This window comes from Sarcophilus harrisii, chromosome 2 (assembly GCF_902635505.1).
Source record: "Sarcophilus harrisii chromosome 2, mSarHar1.11, whole genome shotgun sequence".
Lineage (NCBI taxonomy): Eukaryota > Metazoa > Chordata > Mammalia > Dasyuromorphia > Dasyuridae > Sarcophilus > Sarcophilus harrisii.
The window spans coordinates 561234739-561257818 of record NC_045427.1 but is presented as its reverse complement, the minus strand read 5'-3'; the positions used below and the strand labels follow the sequence as shown (position 1 = coordinate 561257818).

Here is a 23080-nt window from a genome sequence, read left to right as displayed (position 1 = left end):
GATGAGATTAAGCAGGTCTTCCTGTTTCCAAGGCCAATTCTACATGTGTTCTATGCTATTATTATATGTGTATATAAAATGCCCCATCAATAACTGAAAGAGCAGCAACTTAGCAACAATTGAAGTATAAGGTTAAAGACTTGGAAACTGGAGACCTGGGTTTGAATCTTGCCTGTGATTTTTCCTGTAAAAGTGAAAAAGGATATTTATGAAGATGATGTGAGTGAACGCTATAATCACTCTGAAACTATATTCCCTTTTGATTTATAAAATTAACACTCTGACATTCTGTTCTTTTTTGATCTTGGAATGTCAGGCCCTCCTGGGAAAGCATATCTCCCCAGACAAATTAAGTGTAGTTATTCTATTAGAAATCTTGGTCAAAACTCTAAGATACCACTACACACCTGTCAGATTGGCTAAGATGACAGGAAAAAATAATGATGATTGTTGGAGGGGATGCGGGACAACTGGGACATTGATGCATTGTTGGTGGAGTTGTGAACAAATCCAACCATTCTGGAGAGTAGTTTGGAACTATGCTCAAAAAGTTATCAACGGTGTATACCTTTGATCCAGCAGTGTTACTACTGGACTTGTATCCCAAAGAGATCATAAAGAAGGAAAGAGACTTGTATGTGCACAAATGTTTGTGGCAGCCCTTTTCGTAGTGGCCTAGAAACTGAAACTGAGTGGATGCCCATCAGTTGAGAATGGCTGAATAAATTGTGGTATATGAATATTATGGAATATTATTGTTCTGTAAGAAATGACCAACAGGATGATTTCAGAAAGGCCTGAGAGACTTACACGAACTGATGCTGAGTGAAATGAGAGGACCAGGAGATCATTATATACTTCAACAACATACTATATGATGACCAGTTCTGATGGACCTGGCCATCCTCAGCAATGAGATCAACCAAATCATTTCCAATGGAGCGGTAATGAACTGAATCAGCTACGCCCAGAGAAAGAACTCTGGGTGATGACTAAAAACCATTACATTGAATTCTAATCCCTATATTTATGCCACCTGCATTTTTGATTTCCTTCACAAGTTAATTGTACAACATTTCAGAGTCTGATCTCTTTTGTACAGCAAAATAACGGTTTGGTCATGTATATTTATTGTGTATCTAATTTATATTTTAATATATTTAATATCTACTGGTCATCCTGACATCTGGGGAGGGGTGAGGGGTAAGAGGTGAAAATTGAACAAGAGGTTTGGCAATTGTTAATGCTGTAAAGTTACCCATACATATAACCTGTAAATAAAAGGCTATTAAATAAAAAAAAAATTTAAAAAAAAAGAGAAATCTTGGTCAAAAAGCACCCCATTGATCTTTTGGGGATGCCAGATCCTCTTCAGGAAATTTCCATCGGAGAGCTAGGCCAGATATTGATAAGCATCTAGGCCTGAGGACTTTGGCTTTCTTTTCAATCTGAAACTTAAGCCTCAAGATTACTTTTTAAAGGGCAATCTCTAAACTCATTCTTTTCAGAATGTCCAAAGAGACAGCATTCTCTTCTAAGTGCCAGCCTCCATTTCCCTAATAGGACTTTGTCACTAAAGAAGTCAGTCTCTTAGCAAAACTGGCTTCCTATCCAACAATAAATTTCCATTTTTGCCATCTAAAACTCTTCAGGTTCGTGAATTCTTTCACAAAGAACCTGCATCGACTAAAAGGGGATTTGCACAATTCTCTGCACTGTCATTAACCTCATCAAAAATACTACCAAAAAATCAGGAAATTCAATACAAATGTAACACAATATATTAATTTGATTATGCTTACTAATAGGGCACAATCAATGCCTTCAGAATCCCTCTAATGTCCATGGGTTAAACATGCTTCTTAGTAAGAAGCAATCCCTTAGTACTAGAGCTCTGATTCCAGGGCTCAGAAAACCAAGAGTGCTAAAACTAAGGCTTGGCCCTCAACTTGCACTTTCTTGTCTAACCCCTAAGCATGTTAGCCCCTCAGTCTCACTCTCCACCCAGAGCACTCTCTAAGATCAATGATAATTGACTGATTAAGGAAGCCTAGAGCTACTGGGATGTGAGCTGATTGTGTAATTGTGCTAATTAGTAAGTGTCAGGGCTCATTCCAATTATTAACCTTTATGAATGTCATTTACAAAATTAAGGGCAAGTCTATGGATTGCTGCATGAGTGATAGTTTGTGCAGTTTACACATGTCTGGCAGCCCAGAAGGGACGGTTCCTTGGCCAGATGATTTGAAAGCAGTAAAGGGGCAAATATGGAGGCAGAGTTGTCTCCAGCCAAGTTTCCTACATCTCTCTTCTCAGGGGCCTGGAAGAACTGCCTTAAAGAAAATACTTGAATTGATTATTTACATCAGTGATTAAAAGAAACTATGATAAGATCCTGGTCCTGGGGAATAATAATGCCCCCAGATCATTGACCTTGCTTCCAGCCCAACTTCCACAGACATCAGAAAAGCAAGGAAGTTTGTGGGAATAATAACCTATCAAGTGCCTCCTATAAAAGCTCCAGGGCTGCCCTTTCTCATCAGCAGCCACAGCTACTGAAGAGCCCCTCAGAAAAATTTTGTCACCAATGTTCTTGACACTTAAAAATTGGTTCAGCATCAGAAATGGACATAGTTTTACTCAGTAAGAATGACACTGAAGAAGATGCACTAATCCCCTTTGCCTCTGTTTTCCTAAGTACAGGACCTTTCCATTTAACACGCAGTTGAAACCTTTGGTATATTTTGTCTTCCCTGTTAAGAATATGAATTCCTCAAAAGCACAAACTGTATGCTCCCTTCTATCTGTTACTTAACAATGCTTCCTACATGTTAAGTGCTTAATGTTTTTCATTCTTTCAAAAAAATAGCTATTCTTATCACTATTGATATATAGGAAAGATAATAGGTTGTTTAAGCAGTAGGAAGAGCTCTAGGCTATGAGTCCTGGATACACCTCCACCTAAATATTTTTAAATGGGCTGAAATAACTTGTGTTGACCTTAGTTTTCCTTAATGTAAACCTGAGATTCACACATTCATTTGTAGTGGCAACATGGTATAGAGTAGTGATATCAAAATTAGACAGAAAAGGAGCCACCAAAACATTCAGAAGAATCTCTACAGGCAACACATTGGCTTAGTTTTAAAATGTAATATTATACATGTTCTAATTATTATGGTAATTTTATTTATTTTGTTAAATATTTACCAATTATATTTTAATTTGGTTCAGCTACATTCAAGAGTATTATGGGTCATGTTTGACACCTCTGTAGATAAAATTTGGTCTAGGAGTTAAAAAGACCTGGATCTGATCCCCACTAGCTATGATACTCTGTACAAGGAACTTAACTTCTTAATGTTCCCCGATTCTCCAAAATTAAAAATTAAAATTAAAAGTTGCAGAATACTGATCTGTATTAACAGAGGTCATTCCTGACAATGGGCACTAGCCATAGATGAAAAAAATGTGTAGCTCTATGCTGAGTGGAGGAGGAATACAAAGGAAAATTAAGACTATAAAACTTGCTCTAAATTACAAGTCATTTGACAAGAATTGTGTGTGCTGTCTAAGAAAGATTTAGATCAATGTTGTTTTTCTACCACAGGATCTCTCAAGGAAAATCTACTAAATTTTTGTTAAATTGTAACTTGCATTGGTAGAGGAAAATTCCCATACCAAAAAAAATCAAAGATCTTTGAAGGACTGAGCTCATTCAGAAATAGTATGGTATAGGATTATAGTTCAGACTCAAAAGGGCCACAAAGCCCTTCTACCATATATACTGACTTATTAAATCACATGTTAACATTATTTATGTTCTACTGTATTTGTTTTGTTAATATTGTTAAATATTTTCCAATTACATTGTAATCTGTTTCCAACAAATACCTTTGTAGACTAAGTAAGGACTTGCAGCCAAGCAGACCTGGCTTCAAAACTTGTCTCAAGTTCTTACTAAGTATGTGACCCTGGGCAAGAGATTTCCTTGTGCCTGTTATTTCACCTGTAGAATAGAGGGCTGCACTTCTAAGGTCCCTGCCAATTTTGAATCAATGATTCCCTGATCTTGTATCGCAGAGTTATGATAAGTAAAAGAAAAAACACATGGGAAGAAATCTTACAAAGCCCTTTAAAAATGTATGGGGTTGTTATTATTAACAAAGAAAGGAAGCCATAAAAAAATCATATTTGCTTACTAAAAGAGTCTCCTAACCAAACCCAGGTCTCCAAACCAAACTACATCTCAGGTAGATAAAAATGCTAAACCTGAAAACAGAAAACCCTAGATTCTAATTCAATCTCAGATATTTACCTGATTACTCCTGGCCAAGTGTGATGATACCCCTAAGCAGATGCGGGAAAACTGGGACATTGATGCATTGTTGGTGGAGTTGTGAACAAATCCAACCATTCTGGAGAGTAGTTTGGAACTATGCTCAAAAAGTTATCAACGGTGTATACCCTTTGATCCAGCAGTGTTACTACTGGACTTGTATCCCAAAGAGATCATAAAGAAGGGAAAGAGACTTGTATGTGCACAAATGTTTGTGGCAGCCCTTTTCGTAGTGGCCAGAAACTGGAAACTGAGTGGATGCCCATCAGTTGGAGAATGGCTGAATAAATTGTGGTATATGAATATTATGGAATATTATTGTTCTGTAAGAAATGACCAACAGGATGATTTCAGAAAGGCCTGGAGAGACTTACACGAACTGATGCTGAGTGAAATGAGCAGGACCAGGAGATCATTATATTTCAACAACAATACTAGATGATGACCAGTTCTGATGGATCAGGCCATCCTCAGCAACGAGATCAACCAAATCATTTCTAATGGAGCAGTAATGAACTGAACTAGCTATGCCCAGAAAAAGAACTCTGGGAGATGACTAAAAACCATTACATTGAATTCCCAATCCCCATATTTATGCCCACCTGCATTTTTGATTTCCTTCACAAGCTAATTGTACAACATTTCAGAGTCTGATTCTTTTTGTACAGCAAAATAACGGTTTGGTCATGTATACTTCTTGTCTATCTAATTTATATTTTAATATATTTAACATCTACTGGTCATCCTGACATCTGGGGGAGGGGGTGGGGGGGTAAGAGGTGAAAAATTGGAACAAGAGGTTTGGCAATTGTTAATGCGGTAAAGTTACCCATACATATAACTTGTAAATAAAAGGCTATTAAATAAAAAAATAAAATAAAATAATACCCCTAAGCTCCAGGTTCCTCACCAGTAAAAAGGGTAATAACAATAGTATCTCCCTCACCAAGCTGTTATGGAGGTCAAATGAAGTAAAATTTTAAGGTGCTTTGAAAACTTTAGAGTGCTATATAAATTGTGCTATAATTAAGGGTAATATGAGATCTGGTTATGGGCACAGGTTGTAGATCATAACCAAAAGCAATTGAAAGGTAACCACAGGCTCTGTGAACTCAACCCTGCTTCCTAGAAAGCATCTCAAACTCATGAAGGAGAGAATGACTCAGATAACCAGTTTATGGCTCCCCCAATAATTTGAGGCAGTGAACCTTGAGAATCCACAGCATAGAGCTTCCTAACAACATTTACAATTGATGTCCAATAAAATAATTGGCCACCAAATGATGAGAAAATAACTATGAATTCTTGACTACCTAATTTTTATAGTTGTTATGTTCAAGCAAGAATGGAGTCTGTAAAAAATCCTTCAATAAACTTGTAAAGATATGGATTCTAAGGCATATTATTTTTTCTTATTTCCTTTTGTTTGTTTGTTTTTTTGGCTTCACATCATATTCCAAAGGACTACCTATCATAATTTTACACATGTGGGACATCTGGCAAGGAAATAAATTAAGGACTCCCTTAGAGGATGGGGAAATGCAGTCATTTGTAAATATTATTTTTAGAAGGGACTGTCTGATGCTGTTCTCGTATTAACTTCATTAGAGGGCTAATGAATCTACTGCAGAGATAATGAGACCAAGCTCAGAGTGTGGAAAAGGAGGGGAGGGTTTTCACACCACTTCTCCAAATGTTGGGGTTATTTACGATCATTATAAAATGGCACTGCACTTGGAGGGAAGAACAAACAACATAAAACACCAATATAAACAGACGCAATCCATGCTAAAATGTTAAATTCTATCAACCACTGGACAAAACCCAGGATTTATGCATATTGATGCCTTACCTAATGGTAAGGAAAGGAAGAGGTCATAAAGAGAATCCTTCTCTCAACAATAAACATAGGAGAGCATTTGGATTTGTGATCTAGATCCACTTTTCCAAAGTTATCAATGCTCAGTTTGCTGTATGCCTAGGATTTAGCCATTCACCCACAAACTCTCATCTAAATTGTTTTAACCAAGGTAATGTCAGAGAAACTGAAGCAAGACAGAAATTAGTTTTGAATCTTTTTAATGTGGAGAGTTTTTTTAGGCTAGCCCGGCCAAATAAAACTCATGTTCAAAAATCATTCTACAACGAGGAACTGAGGCAGGGACCTTTTATAGCTAACTAGGGTTTGCTAACAGAATAACCTGAGTATACAATCTTAAAGGGGAAACAAAGGCAGATAAGGGGGGCGAAGACACAGGGTGAGCAGACAAGTCATAATTCCAAGAAAGGATCATAACTTAATCCTGACATGATAAGGGTCAAGATAAGAAGGTCAAGGGTAGGAGACAATAAGGCAAGGAGCAATACTCAAACAGAGAGGGAATTATCCTAGCAAGGATCAAGATATTGTAGCTGGATTTTATGATACAATGGAATGTAAAGTGGCCAGAGCTTCAAGATTTTTCCTGACTCAATTCTCCCAGTCCTAATGACAAGGGAAAAGGGAGGCGTGGGTTAAAATAATTTTAATCAGGACATAACCCCAAGATCTCCATAAATAGAATGGCATTTCCATTCTATTCATTTTATTCTATTTTGTTTAAGCTATATTATATTGGGGTAAATGTCACAGCTAACATCTAAAATTGCTCCTGAGTAGATAAACTTAATGACTTGCTTTTTAAACCAACAGACAATACATCCATTAAAATGCTATTTGTTGGGTTTGGAAAGCTGACTAATTGTGTATATGCTCTTTAATCCTCTATGTTCATAGAAGTTATAGATTTTGAGATTATCTAATACGTTTTAAAGAGAAAAACAAGTGATATGACCAACAAAATGGAGAATTAGGCATGTTCCCCAAGTTTCATGAACTCTCAAAACTACCCAAACATGAGAACTATGCTCAAGAAAAAAACAAAAATAATTACTTTATTTCTTCCAGTGGCAGGGAGGAAACTATAAGTTTAGTGAGTTAATAACTTTAAAAATTAACAGCAGGACAAAATATATATTCACTCAGAGTTCCCTACCCCATTTGCCCCCATGCTCTGGAAGGGGAACAATTTCCTACACATATACCCCTAAGAAAAGGTTTGTACTTTGGGATCTACTTGGTAATTTCATTGTTACTGATGTAGTATCTCTAACAGCCCACCCTGCTTCTACCCTTGATACACTATCAAGTAGCACACCTCAGGCCAGCTCTCCATTCTTATATAGGAAAAGAGGTACAGGTATAGGAAAACAGAAGCATGCAGTATAGTATTGTTCAGTCAGAAAACGTAGAGAGGGAATTAGAGTAAGGCATCAGAACATATATAGGGTTACACCAAACATAAAGGGAACTCACTTCCAACTGGATCTAGTTTTATCCCCAGAAGTCACATGGGGCAGATGACTGAGATTATTGAAAAGCAAATTCAAAATTGAAAGAAATAGAGACAGTTTTAATATACAGCTTTCAGAGATTCCATTATCACAGAGGAAGGATTCATAAAGTGAATGACAAAAGAATGTATGGAAAAGACTTTCAGATCTTAAGAGGAAAAGAATTTAGTTAAAAACTTTAGCATAAAGTAGTTATCAGCAGGGAAGATATTATGAAAGAAGAAAAGATAGCAATTAAGATATCTAAATGAGTTCAAATATCTTAGAATAAATATTGCAATACAAAGGAAACTGAACTAATGCTTATAAAGGGAGAGAATCTTGTATATTCCCAAATGATTCAAGAAAAAAGTAATTGTGAAGGCAGAAGTTAAAAGAGCACATTCGTTGGTGATATAAAACATAAACAACAGAATAAAAGTTCATGCAAATAAGAGCAAGACTATAAAAAAAAGTTAAGTAATAACAAAAATCACATCATGATTAATCCCTTTTCCTTCACCATTAACCCCACTTCTATTCAATTGCCCAATTTTGTTGATTCTACCTCCACAACATTTCTTTTTTTCTTTTTCTATATTCCCAAGGCTACCATCCTAATTAAAAAACACTTCAAATTTCTCCTAAACTATAGACTTCTCATTGGTCTTCCTTCTTCCAGAATTTTCTAATAAATCCTCAAAAATAATCCAATAGGGACATAGATCTGACCATGTCTCTGCTCTGCTCAAAAATCATTCAATGGCTCATTCCAGTATTAAATATTAACTTATCAGTGTGGCATGAAAGATTTTCTATCTCCAAAGTGCCTTTGCAGACTTTTCCCCAATATGCTCCTCCATATACTAGACATTCCAATCAAACTGGACTACTATCAGTTCCCCAAATTTGCTATGCTATAATTATATCTGTGCCATCAAACATCACTATTCCTGATACCAGGAATGTATTCCTTCTCACACATACCTCAAAGAATCTTATCTTTTTTCAAAAGTTAGCTTAGTCAATACCCCCCACTTTGAAATGTTAATAATAAAAATAATAAAAGCTAACATTTATATAGCAATTATTATGCTCCAGGCATTGTACTAAGCACTTTACAATTCAAGTATTATTTATTACAACAATACTGGGAAGTAGGTGCTATTATTATGCCTCTTTTATAGTCAAGGAAATTAAAATAAATAGAAGTAAATTTTCTAGGATGGTACAGCTAATATGTAAGGTCAGATTTAAATTCAGATCTCCATGATTTCAGGCCAATTACTCTATCCCTTGTGCCACCTAGCTGCCCCAATAATCCCTAGTTGTTGTTATGCTCTCTCATCTTAAATTATCTTCTGTTAACTTATCTGGAGAATATATTTCCTACTAGAGTATAAATTCCTTGAGGGAAGGAGCTAAGTTGTTTTAATCTGTGTATACTCAGAAAATCCAGTGGAATGTCTCCTATGGAGGAACAACTTCATACATATTCATTGAATTGCACTGTGGTGGTTGACAGGATGGGAAACCAATTCTCTTAACTTACTTTCCGGGGATTTTGTAAAAGACTGCCATCCAGCATTTTTGAAATGTCCTTTTGGTATTCTGAATCCTTTCCATAAAGTAGTTAAATTAGATACATAATTGATGATTGAAGTGTCAAGTGTTCACTTATAAAAACTGGACTTTTGATATTTTTTAAATAAATATTGATGCTACATTCACAGCAAATTAATTTGCAAAGACTGAGAAATAACTTTCCTCCTTCAACATCCTTGATTAGGCAGATTATATATGCCACAGGATAAAATCCAGGAGACAAAAATCCACTAAATTAGACACTTTGCTAGGTTCTATGATTTTATCAGTATTTGTAAACTTCCCTTAGCCAATCAAATTATAATTATTCTATACCTTGTCACCTTACATCACTGGCTCTCAAATTTTATGGTTTCAGAATCTCTTTACACTCTGAAAAATTATTGAAGACCCCTACAACAAGAGTTTTTACATGATTTATCTGTATCGATGTACTAGAAATTAAAAAAAAAAACATTTATTATGAGGATTTTTTTTTTTTTTAAATCATGGACTTCTTGAAAAGGTTTCAGGATTACTGAGACCAAACTTTAAGAACTGCTGCCTTATACAAATCTCATATGCCTCTTTCTATGAATCCTCTGGAGAAGATTTCCTTAATATGCTGAATTAACAATCAATCATAAGTATTTGTTAAGGATAATAAAAATAGTATAATTCCTGATATGTACCAGGAATTATACTAGACACTAGAGGCAAAACATGAAAAAATTAGTCTCCACCCTAAGGAATTTACATTTGAGGGAAAAACAACACATATGCATATTAGAAACACTAACTTCTTCCAAAGCTCAACTCAAATGCTGCTTTCTATCACAAAGGTAGAAGGCGTATTTTCCCAGTGTTCCCCACAACTCCTCAAGTATCGATAGCCCATGCAGGTTGCCCTTCTATTCACTTTGTTCTTTCCATGTATGTACTTAGTTATTTGAATTTGTTTCTCCCATTGGAAAGTAAGCTCCTAGAGGGCAGCTACTATTTTTTTGCCTTTCTTTGAATGCCTAAGGTTAGTACATAGCAAGTATTTAGTAAGTTCCTGTTGATTGATAAGTATATAACAAATAAATGAAAAAATTTATATAGAACAAGAAATTAGAGTCTCACATAGGAGGTTATTTGAGCTGAACTTTGAAAGAAAAAAACAGGTATTCTAAAAGATGGAGGTGAAAAGGTCCACTCCAAATATGGAGGCAATTTGTACAAAAGACACAGAGACTAAAATGGAATATCAGATGTGAGAAAAAATAAAAAGGTTATTTTGGGCTAAAGCATAAAATTAATAAAAAGGAGTAAAATGTAATAAGCTTATTAAGCAAAGTTTTTACTTGATCCTACAGATAATAGGGAACTGCTAGAATTTCTTCAGCAAAGGATGACATCCATGATCAGACAAGTGCTTTAGGAATAGCACTTTGACCACAATGTGGAAAATGGGCTGGAAAGGGAAAATGTTTGAGACAGAGCCCAGTTAGAAGGCTATTGTAGGAATCCAGAAGAAAGGTGACAAGAGCATGTGTTAAGTCAGGGCACATGTGAGTGGAAAGAAATAGATATTGTAAAGGAGAGGGACAAGACGTGTTTTCCTCTTGTTCCTTTGGGGACAACCAATATATCACCCAAGTTGTCCAGCTGTTGTTTTTAATTATAACTAGGTGATGGATCTTATTGGTCCTTTGTAATGTCTTTCACCATACTTTTGGCACCCAGGTTATCACTGCTAACATACCGTGGCTTTCCATTATCCTTTGGAAGGTTTGTCATTTAATATTTTGCAAGACAACAGTATCAATGGATTTGTATTTATATTATATAACAATCAGAAGACTCATAATGGAAAAGGATTTTTGCAGCAAAAAGTTTGTAATCACTAAACATTCAGTAAAAGTTTTCTAAATGTAATTTTTACTCCAGTTCTGGACCAAGTTTGATTGCCCATCTGCAGCCTCTGTTTAAGATGTGCATATTGATGGAGTAACTTAGTAGGCTATCCATTCTGCTAAATGTCAAAGTTTTGGCAATGTGAATTTTCTATCCAGCTTCATTTTTCCACTGTGGACAGTTAGACTAATCACTTTTGCATTGCTGCGGATATCCCTGTGATGGTTTTCTATCATTCTGGGGCTCAATCCAATTAGTACAATGTCATTTTCTCTTGTTTGGATGTCTTCCACAACACCAGTAAATACCTTAGGTGAGCCAAACATTTCTCTGTTTTAGACCTCATTTGATGTCAAACAAATCATTACCATAGATGTAAAGCCAGAATGAACTTTGGAGGTTAATTTTACCTCTTCATTTTATGGTTAAGGAAACTGAGACCCAGAGGGGAGAGGTAACTTGCACTCTAGGTTGTTGAACAATGTTCTTTATAATCATATTCTTATCTGATTTTAATATATGGATACAAGAAACATTGTCTAGGAAGAATTTTTAAGGATACATTTTGTTCTACTGAGTCAAATGACACTGTAAAATTCAATAAATAAAAAGATATCAGAATCTCATATTGCTTATACCTCTTGATGGTTTCTGTGGATAACTGCGATATCGCCATCATCCAATAATTTGTATTATTGATATGCCTACATGCAAGATTCTAAACAGGGCTTATATCACTTCTTCATGAGCACACTAAAAGAATTGGAAAGTAGAATGTCTTTAAATGTGATACATTAAAGGAAGTAGGACTTAGAGGTCAATCAGCAAATATTTTTTGAATTTCTACTATATTAACCTTAAAGTTATTCATCTTTTTTTATTCTCACTTATCCACACATCTCCAAACAGTTGCCAAATCTTGTTAATTGTGTCCTCATGACTTACTTTGTGCCTGTTCTCTTCTTCCTACTCATACATTAACTAACTGTGACTATTGATTTGGCCTCCAAATGCCAATTATCTCATTTTTCCTGGTCACCATTTCCTAGTCACTACCAAAATAACCTTCTTAGAGTATATTTGACCACGTCACTCCCATATTTGAAAATTTTCAGTAGTTTCCAACTACCTCTAGAATAAAAGGCATACTCTAGCATGGCACTGGAAACCCCCCACAACTTGACTTTTGCCTAGCTTCCTAGATACTTCATTAGCCTCCTTGCTGTTCCCTAACTTCAGCCTTCTATCTCCTAAATTCAGAAGAATGGGGGAATATCCCCCATTCCTAGATTGCATTCCCTCCCAAAATTTCCCTCTTAAAATACCTAGTTTCCTTACTTTCTTTACCTTAAAATACCTAGTCTCACTTTGAAGGCTATTCCCCTATATGTTTTTCCAGATTCTGCTAGTTTTTAGCATTCTTCCATTTCCCAAATTATCACAAATATCTTTTTCTGTTTATAAATGGTATCTCACCCCATCTCATTCCAAAACAAGCTCTTTGAAGGACAAAACTATATATTTTTTCAATTTTTTTTGTCTCTGTGCCCCCAGTATCTGGAATAGTACTTTATATTTAGAGGCAGTAAATAAATACTTTTTGGATTAGATAAATATAAAAAATAATGTCACTTTAAAGGACTCATAGATTGAACTCATACAAGATTTGTAAAAAATTGGGAAAAGAACAGCATAAGCCTGATTTTACTCTTATCTAAATTTTGTTTTTATAATTTGATTCCTTCCTGTAGGTATTTAATTATAGATAACCTTATAATATTTTCTAAATTTTTTCTTGTACGTTGCAGTCTTATCTTCTCCTGCTAGACTGTAAGCTCCAAAAGGACTCAGATTGGATTTTCTTCTCTCTTACAATTGGTGGTAGCAGAAGTGCAGAAGCTTGATGTCCCCTGATAACCTACAAATTCCCTGAGGACAACAACTTGTCTTTTACTTTTCACTTTTCCCCAAAAAGTCTAACTTGGGGCTAAGTACACAAGAGTTGTTCCATGAGTATTTGTTGGAATGAAATATTCAGGACCTAGATATAAATGAAGAGCGTTCCTTATGGTTAAAACTGAGCAGCAAACTTATTTTTATTAAAGCTTTTTATTTTCAAAACATATACATGGATAATTTTTCAACATTGACCCTTGCAAAATCTTGTGTTCCAAATTTGCTCCCTCCCATCCATCCCTTCCTCTATATGGCAAGTAATCCAATATATTTTAAAAATATTAATATATGTATACATATTTATACAATTATGCTACACACAAAAAAAATCAGATCAAAAAGGAAAGAAATGAGAAAGAAAAAAATGCAAGAAAATAACAAAAAGCATGAAAATGCTATGTGGTGATCTACAGTCAGTTCCCACAATCCTCTCTCGGTGCAGATGGCTCTCTTCATCACAAGACCATTGGAACTAGCCTCAATCATCTCATTGTTGAAAAGAGTCACGTCCATCAGAATTGATCATTGTATAATCTAGTTGTTGCTGTGTATAATGATCTCCTAGTTCTGCTCACTTCACTCAGCATCAGTTCATGTCAGTCTTTCCAGACCTTTCTGAAATCATCTTCCTGAGCGTTTCTGTTAGAGCAATAATATTTCATAACATTCATATACCATACTTTATTCAGCCATTCTTCATCTGATGGGAATCTACTTAGTTTCCAGTTTCTTGCCATTACAAAAAGGGCTGCTACAAGCATGTTTGTACATGTGGGTCCCTTTTCCTTCTTTAAGATCTCTTTGGGATATAAGTCCAGTAGAAACACTGCTAGGTCAAGGGGTATGCACAGTTTGATAGCCTTTTGGATAGTTCCAAATCAGCAGCAAACTCTTATATTTCTCAAGGCAAGATATCCTCATTGTCCATATTACTATATCATAAACGGTTTTCAAGGCTCAACAATGGCAAAACTAAAGAATGGTATGGAAACCTTTTAATTAGGATCTTAGCTGACTCTCCCCACCAGAAAAAAATACAACTCTAATCTGTGGCTTTATTTGTATGAATTTGCTTTAATTTAGTCAGAATTTCACTAAGGAATAGAGGCAGACAAATGTAGAGGGAAACACATACATAAATCATGAGTGTCATTAGAATCTGTAAACTAATATCTTCTGGGAAGTCTTGGCAATTATTATCAAGGCTTGCTTGGCAAACAAAAAATTAATAAATCAGAAAGGTCTCCATTTTCTAAAATCCAGCATCTCTCAAAAAGGTCGCAGACAGAACAATTAAGGGAGACAAACAAATCCTCCTGGCCTCCAGCAGCAGGTCCAGAGAAAAGAGGTAAAAACATCTGAGAGAGAATAAAGACCAACACAAGGAAAAGAGAATTAACAGCTATGTGGGCAAACCTGCAATCTTGCCACCCATAGTGGGGACCTTAGTATCTCCCAGACTCTTCAGAGCTAATGGTAAAAAGAAAGTTTGGAAAAGGTTAGGGACTGGGGCCTGTTTTCTTTCTGGGACATTACTTCAACTATAATAGGTATAATCAGGAAGGGTAGAGAGGAAGGGCAAAGAGGGAAAAAAAATCCTGAAGGAAACATCTGCTCAGATTTTAGTAATAGGCAGATATGTCTATTATTGAAAACTACATATAGTCTAAGCATCCTCTTTAAGACTCTCGTCTGAGAGAACAGGTCAAACCATTTTACTTCCCTGCTCAAAAAATTATAGTTGTTTCCTCTTACCTTTACAATCAAATATAATCTCCATTTAAAGCCCTTCAACAACCTGGCTCCAACTTACTTTTCCAAACTTATAATAAATTACTTCCCTTTACATACTTTACAATCAAGCAGGTCCTCTTGCCATTTTCTTTCCAAATGACATTTCATATCTGAATCTTCATTCATTTGTCCAAGTTCTTCCAAATGTCTAGAATGCAATCATCACCTTCTCACCTTTTGGGATGCCTAATTTTCTCCAAAGCTCTGTCAGAAGTCATCTACTACAGTATGAAGAATCTTTATAGTCTTTCCCAACTGTTAATTCCTCCTCATTCATTACCTTGTATTTATTTTATGTAACATTTTGTGTATGTTTCCCCAATAGAATATAAGCTCCTTGAAGGCAGAAATGATTCCATCTTTGTCTTTGTATCACCATTCCCTAGCTTATAGTTTGCCACTCAGTTTGTTGTTATACAATTGGTTGTTATAAAACAAATGTTTTATGGCCATATTTACAGGAAATGACTTTATGCAAAGCAAATCATATTTTAAACATTCTTATTTACAAAATAAAAGAGTAAGAATTCAAAATTCAAAATATGACTTTAAAAAGACTTAAACCAATGGCTATCCCAGTGTATAATGAGTAGTCTAAGGCATTAGTAAATTTTGGCTCTATTTTGAATTTGGCAGGACCTTCTGAAGTTTAGCATCTCACCTTCAAATTGTGCCATTTTGCCAAACTCTTTAACCCAAACGAATATTTTTGTGTCTGTTGAAACCTTTGATTCTACACTCATTTTCTGAACCTAATTCTTCCTCTTTCTGGGATCTTAAAATAGCTTCAATAAGCATTTATTAAACACCTTCAAATGTGCCAGGAATTGTGGTATATGTATACAAAGAAAGGCAATTCTTGCTCTCAAGCAGCTCAAGTATGTACAAACAAACTACATGTAGGACAAATAGAAATTAATTAACCAAGGGAAGTCACTAGGATTAAAAAGAGTTGAGAAAGACTTTCTGTAGAGGATAGGCTTTCAGGTAAAAGTTGAAGTAAACGAGGATAGCTAAGAAGCAGAGATAAGAACATGATGGCATATTATACCTTTCTAGACTGAGGGGTCATCGTAGAGTTAGATTTGGTTTCAATTCCTGGATAGAAATCCTCAAGCTTGCTGCCATGTCTTCTGAAATGAATTTATCACTTACTTCATCAGGTATATAAGTACAAAAATTTACATGTGAATTTTCCATAGAATAAGGATCATAGAATTTTAAATTTAGAGTTGAAAAGGACCTCAGACAACTAGTCCAAACTATCCTTGCATTTTATAGATGAGTAAACTGAAACCTAAAATGACTAAGACTTCTAACTCACCTAAGTGTTCTAGTAGCAAGGCTTGGATTTGAATCTACTGATATCAAATTCTAAACACAGAAAGGGATGACCAGCTTCTTTATTCCCAAGGTAATATCTAAAATCATTGTAATAAATATGCATGTATGTAACAAGTATATATATATATATATATATATATATATATATATATATATATATATATAAGATCATTATAATAAATATGTACAACAAATCCTCAGGTATACTCTAGGCTCAATGGATCAAAAATTTCTCTTTTTGGTCTCTCCTAACCATCTAGCCACCATAACACTGCTATATTCATCTTACTATAAGTGTTGAAGCTAAGTGTCTTAAAAAAGGGATTGGATACCTCAATTAAAATTGAGTATTGGATTTACTGAATTAGTAAATTCACCCGAGTTTCTCTCCTAAAATTAATAGGGCAGAAGCTACTCATTTTTCCTCAGGGATAGCACTCTGAGGACCAAAAAACAGGACTTATCCATTGCCAACCACCTCAGCCCACTATTATTAGTGCATTGGCACTAAACTGGGGCTGATTTTGCACTACAACTATCTATCAGAACCCTAGGCTCTGAAGGAATGACCAAGATGTTGTATTTCAGGGTATGCCTTTTTTATCCTGTCTTTGTCTTTCATAGCAGCTTGCTATTGTGGGTCCCAGAACTAAGTGGGTGGTCAAAGCTGGTAGTCCTTGATTGATCAATAAATCAATCAATTAACAAGCATTTATTAAATATTTATTATGTATTGCATACTAGAAATACAAAGAAAAGCAGAGCTTGTATTCTATTGGGAGAATACAAATAGGCAAAAGACTGAGAAGACTGCAGTCTTATGATAAAGAGGGCATGAATACACTACAAGAAGAAACTATACCGATTCAAAGTTCTGATTTAATTGTATATAATAATAATTAGCAATAATACCTTTTCCCAACCATCTCAGCCCAGAGTGGCTCAATTCTGCTCAATGTCACTCTCTCCACACTTGCTTACAGAACATTGCACAAAGGCATGTGTCCATCCATCTGTGGTGGGTGGATATGTGTGTGATCCCTATCCATAATTAGATAATAAGCAAGTTGGAGGAAACAGACCAGATCACCTTTTCATCTCTATCTTCTCCAAAGGGAAGCACAGCAACTTGCACACTGAAGGCAGCCAAAAAATTCCTATTGGTTATTAGGCTCCTTGCTAATCAAAAGGACAATTCAAAAGCATCAATTCCTCATATCTGCTCTAATTTCATTCTTCTGTGGGATTAAAATATAGCCACCAAATGAACTCTCCCTCAGAAATTATCCTTCCCAATTGGGACACAGAATTCTATTACAAAATCTTGTGTTCCAATACCCCCCTTCTTTCCCATCTCCTGCCCTAGATGGCAAGTAATCCAATATATATTAAACATGTGCAATATATATATATATATATATATATATATATATATCCATCCACAAATACCATGCTGCACAAGAAAAAATCAGATCTAAAAGGGAAAAAAATGAGAAAGAAAACAAAATGCAAGCAAACAACAAAAAATGAAAATACTGTGCTGTGATCCACACTCAGTCCCCACATTCTTCTCTCTGGGTGCAGATGTTCTCTTCATCAAAGACCATTGGAACTGGTCTGAGTCACTTATTGTTGAAAAAAGCCACGTCCATCAGAAATGATCATCATATATTCTTGCTGTTGCCGTGTACAATGTTCTGGTTCTGCTCATTTCACTTAACAATCAGTTCATATAATTCTCTTTAGGACTTTCTGAATCATCCTGATGATTATTTCTTATAGAATAATAATATTCCACAATATTTATAAACCATAACTTATTCAGCCATTCTCCAACTGATGGGCATCCACTCAGTTTCCAGTTCTTTGCCACTACAAAAAGAACTGCTACAGTTTTGCACATGTGGGCTCCTTTCCCTTCTTTATGATCTATATAGAGATACAAGCCCAGTAGTAACACTACTGGATCAAAGGGTATACACATTTTGATAGCCTTTTGCACATAGTTCCAAATTACTCTTCAGAATGGTTGCAATTCACAATTCTACCAACAATGTGTCCCAGTTTTCCCAGATCCCCTCCAACATTCATCATTATCTTTTCCTGTCATCTTAGCTAATCTAAGAAGTAGATTTAGAGAATTTAGTGATTTAGAGTATTTTTATATGACTATAAATTGTTTTAATTTTTTCATCTGAAAATTGTCTGTTCATATCCTTTGACCATTTATCAATTGAAGAATGACTTGAATTCTTATAAATTTGATACTTTCACATATTTCAAACAGCTTTCCTCCATTTGCTATGCCTCCTCATTATTATGACTTTCACATCATTTTGAAGGCCTGCTTCCTCTAAAGAAGTCATCTTTGATTAGGTAGACTTGGAAGGGAACTCACATTTTTCACAGCAAAATAAACTCAATTCATACTATTCTTGCCCACTCAACCTCTTTCACTTCAGAAACTCAATCATTATTTAGATCACTATTATTTCCTAGGCAACTGGCAATGCTATCTTTATATTTTTCAAAGGACCTAGCAAGCTCCAGGTTTCCAAGTGGCTCACAAAAGATTCCTCTGTGATAATGATGATATTTCCTCTAAGTAATCCGTCGTTCTAAGTCATGTAACCTGGGAACGGTTTTCCTGTGTTCCCTTAATTGTCTGGAAGATTCCTTTGAGAACTTTAATAACTTTTCCTAGAGTGCCAGGGGTTGCTGCAATTTTTGGAATCAGGGCAAGAATTATTGAGTTTTTCACTGTTTTATTTATTCAAAGAAAACTGAACGGTCTTGTTATGATGACACCATTTATACTTGTTAGTTTTAAAGTAAAATTTTTCAGAAACTTAAATGTCCTGGGAAATGCATAGTAAGCAAGAAACAAGCTCTCACCTGTTAACCAGCAATGAGACTATTGATGCCTTTGCATATTATCATGGTACAGCCCATTAGGACTCGAGATACCCAAAAGAAATAGAAGAATATCAGTGTGATTCTGAATAGTTAAGCCATGGGCAATGGATAGCTCTTGTGCTTGTTTCTCCCCAGTAAAGGAGTTCCTGACCATCTACTATTCTGATAAATACTCAAATAAACAGAAAATAAGAATATGTAGACACAATCCAGACCTCTTGAAAATCTATGGTTTTAAGGCTACAAAGAGATTTCTTGGGAAATAGTCAAATACTTCTTTCTGTTAAAAATTTTAAAAATAAAAAATAAATGCAGAGTGTATACACTCTTTTTATATTCAGGTGACAGAAATTTAGGAGCTGTGGAGACATGATTGTTAAATTTAAAATGTGAACATTTACACTTCAGAAATTGGCAAATGCCTCATTGTCTAGACACAAGATGATGATGGAGAAACATAAATAATGTAGTTTAAACTTAATCACTGTCATTCATACAATTTTTTCAATTAATTGTTAAACATTTCCAGCATACTACTACAAGCACTATATATAAAACTATTAAGAGCCAATGAAAGAATGCTAGACTTGCCATGGGAAAACCTCATCTTGGGACCCAGCTCTGCTACTGACTCCTCCTGCAGCATAGGACTATTGTTATGGTGAGAAGTAGCCTCTGGTTTTGGGGAAAGGAGTCTAATGATTCATGTAACAGTCTGTATCCGTTGTAGACACATCCCTGGCATGAAGAGTCCCATTCATTAATCTTGGAGGAATTAGCCAGAACTTGGCATAATAACATGTTGAAACCAGAATGAGGTAACCTATTGCATTAACATCAAACATTCCCTCTTCTTGCCGTGGTCTGACAATCATAAAACCTTATGTCATTCTTTGATACATTCCTCTCCTTCTCCATTCTGCTTTGGAAGTGGACACATAAAGGCCTATTACTTTCAGCATCAAGCAGTTGGTCTAATTCTTCTTTAAGAATTTTTAGTCCCTGAATCAGTGCAGACTGGGATAGTAAGTCATTTCATCATCCAGAAACTCAGTTTTATCATGTATAAAATGGAAGAAGAATAGCCTGGTCTGGCTAAATCAGAGTGCATTGAAATGAATAATATGAGAAAAGGCTGGAAAGATAGAGTAACACCAGACTGTAGAGAACTCTGAATGCCAAGTCTGATGTTAACTAAGTTTCCAGTAGGGCATCATTCATTGAAGTTATTAAGCAGATGAGTGACATAATCAAATGTGTACATGAAAAGGTTAGTCTCATAGCAATGTGAAGAATCTATATTTATCAAGAAAAATGAAGTTAGGAAGATCTATTAGAAGCTACTATAATCACATATGCAAGTCAAAAGGGATGCCTTAATAAGGAATAGAAAAAAGAAACTGATGCAAGTCAGAATCATTAGTTTTCAGTTTATAAGTTTTTGTTGTTGTTTGGTCAATTCAGTTGTGCATTAACTTTTGTGATCTGATTGATTTGAGGTCTTATTTTTTTTCCAAATGTGGGAGACCAACAGAAAGGTACTGACACTAGCACAAACAGTAAAATAAGAAAAAGCTTGAGTTGGGGAGAAAATAATATTGAGTTCAAATTTGTAGTAGGACATCCAGGTAGAGATGCCCAGCAAGAAGTTGGAGTTATGGGTTTGCTGCTTGAGAGAGGTCAAGTCTAGAGATATAGATGTTGGAATCATTTGTATGGATTTGACAGATGATTCTCTGAAAATGGATGAGAAAATCTAGGAAAAGGTTATAGAAAGAGAAGAGGAGGAAGCTAAAAACAGAATTTTAGATATATCTACCTTCAGTGGTTGGAAAGAAGACAAAAAGTCAGTGAGTAACACAAAGGAAGCAATTATATAGGTAAGACAAGAACTAGGAATATATGGCATTTCAGAAACCTAAGGAAAGAATACACAGTTAGGGAAAAGTGTTAATAACGTCGACTATTATTAAACATTCATAGCTTTTTGTTGAATGAATGAATAAATGTCATGACTCTTTTCTGAATCCTTCCAAAGCCCACCTTCACAGATGTGTTCCTTAACTTATCTCACCAATAACTTAAAACCAAAAAATTAAACGTTAGAAGGTACCTAAAAAAAGAATGCTCAGTATAAGAAATCTCTCTACAATCTAGTTTGATGAAACTGTTCTATGATTACTTCATAGGCTATGGGACTTTTGGCAACATTGAAACTTTGACTATTTTCCTTCAAACCCTGATAGAAACAGCTCAAAATTCTGGCCCCAGCATAATTAGGAACAGCAATGCTTTTGACCCAGCGAACTCTGCCATCATCCTGAGAAACCAGTCCTATGGAGATACAACCTGATAATTGCTCCTACAAGTGCTATAGTCACAGCTACCAAAGATTCAGAAAGAAAAGTTCTTGCTACTTAGATTAGAAATTGGCAAGATTACATCAATGGAAATAATACTGAAGAAAAGGCATTTGCCACTTAATTTGAGGGCCATGCAAGACCACTGAATTTGCCAACAAAACCTTCCACTTATGTTGTCTCCCCCATTAGAACATGAACTCTGAGAGCAAAGCACATCTTACTATTTTATTTGTATTCCAAGCACTTAGTGTAGGACTTTGCAAATAATTTTGCACTATTTTTTCCATCCATTTATCTCACTGGCTAATCCAGTGGTTCTCAAACTTTTGTTTTCAGTATCTTTATCCTATTAAAAATTATTGAGGATCTCTCCAAAGCGTTTTTGTTTATCTGGATTATATTTATAGACATTTACCATATTGGAAATAAAAACTATTTTTGAATTTGTAGACCCTCTAAAAGGGTTTCAGAGATCCCCAGGATTCTCCAAACTATACTTTGAGAACCACTCTTTCTGCTACTATGAGGACAGGATCATATCTTCCTCTTTGTTGTATATCCTCCCAAACATGAGCCATAAGCCTGACAAAAGTAAGCATTAATAAATGCTTATTAAGCAATCCCATTCATGAATAAATGAACGCACTAAAAGTATACAGCACAATTGGGGAAATACCCATCTATTTACAATAGGACTTAGCAACTCCTTAGAACAGAGGAAAAATTGGCCTTGCTTACCCAAAGTATATTCAGTCTATGAAAGCTCAAGGTGAGGGAGAGTTCAGCACTCCTCTCAGAATCAGTATGAGCTGCAAAATCCACCTCCTCTTGGTTATTAGTCAGCCCACATAAAGTTAATTTCCCATTTATCCTTAAAGAGTTAAGAAACTTATTTTCAATAGAGGCTGTATAGCCTTCATTTCCTCCCAAGAGTGGGGCTATGTCTGCCTCCATCAGACCAGATAATCTTGAGGAGAATGACGTCGACCCAAACCATCGCCTCTCCAAGGGCAGAGCATAAATTTCCCCTGTTCTGATTATACTGAAATAAGAACTGTTATCTCCCAATCAGAACTAAAGCTTCCTGAACAGATTATGGAACTCTCCAGTTCTCCTGCATGGTACCCTCCTCCTCCAACAATTCTTCCCCAGTGGGCTTACTCAGTGATGTTGCCTTCCACACCCATTGCCAACAGAGGAGGACAAGTCTGGATGCATCAGCTTTCATCTCAAGTTCAAACTTGGAAAACTTGGAAAAAACATACGACCAGCAGATTCTATTATGTGACATTATGCTCTTTTCTGAATCTATAGATCCTACCCTTTCCCCTACACCCCAATTCAGGGATCTGGATCATTGCCCAGGTGCTAAGCAGTGGGATTTACAAGAGCTAACTCGAAGAAGTTAATAACCATTAAGGGCTTACCTCCAAAGTGAGCTCTCTGTGACGCTGCCCAGGTTGAAGTCATAGAGCTTGGTCAGAATCAGTATCACCTGCAGGGGGAGGGGAAT

General features: G+C 35.6%; 1 protein-coding gene across 1 annotated transcript in view; it reads right to left on the bottom strand.

Moving 5' to 3' along the window:
- Positions 1–23080, bottom strand: part of SORCS3 (sortilin related VPS10 domain containing receptor 3) — a 694786-nt gene that overhangs the window by 477982 nt on the left and 193724 nt on the right. The window contains exon 2 of the mRNA XM_031955808.1: positions 22995–23062. Within this exon, the coding sequence (XP_031811668.1) occupies positions 22995–23062 (68 nt within the window). The remainder of the gene's footprint in view (positions 1–22994; positions 23063–23080) is intronic.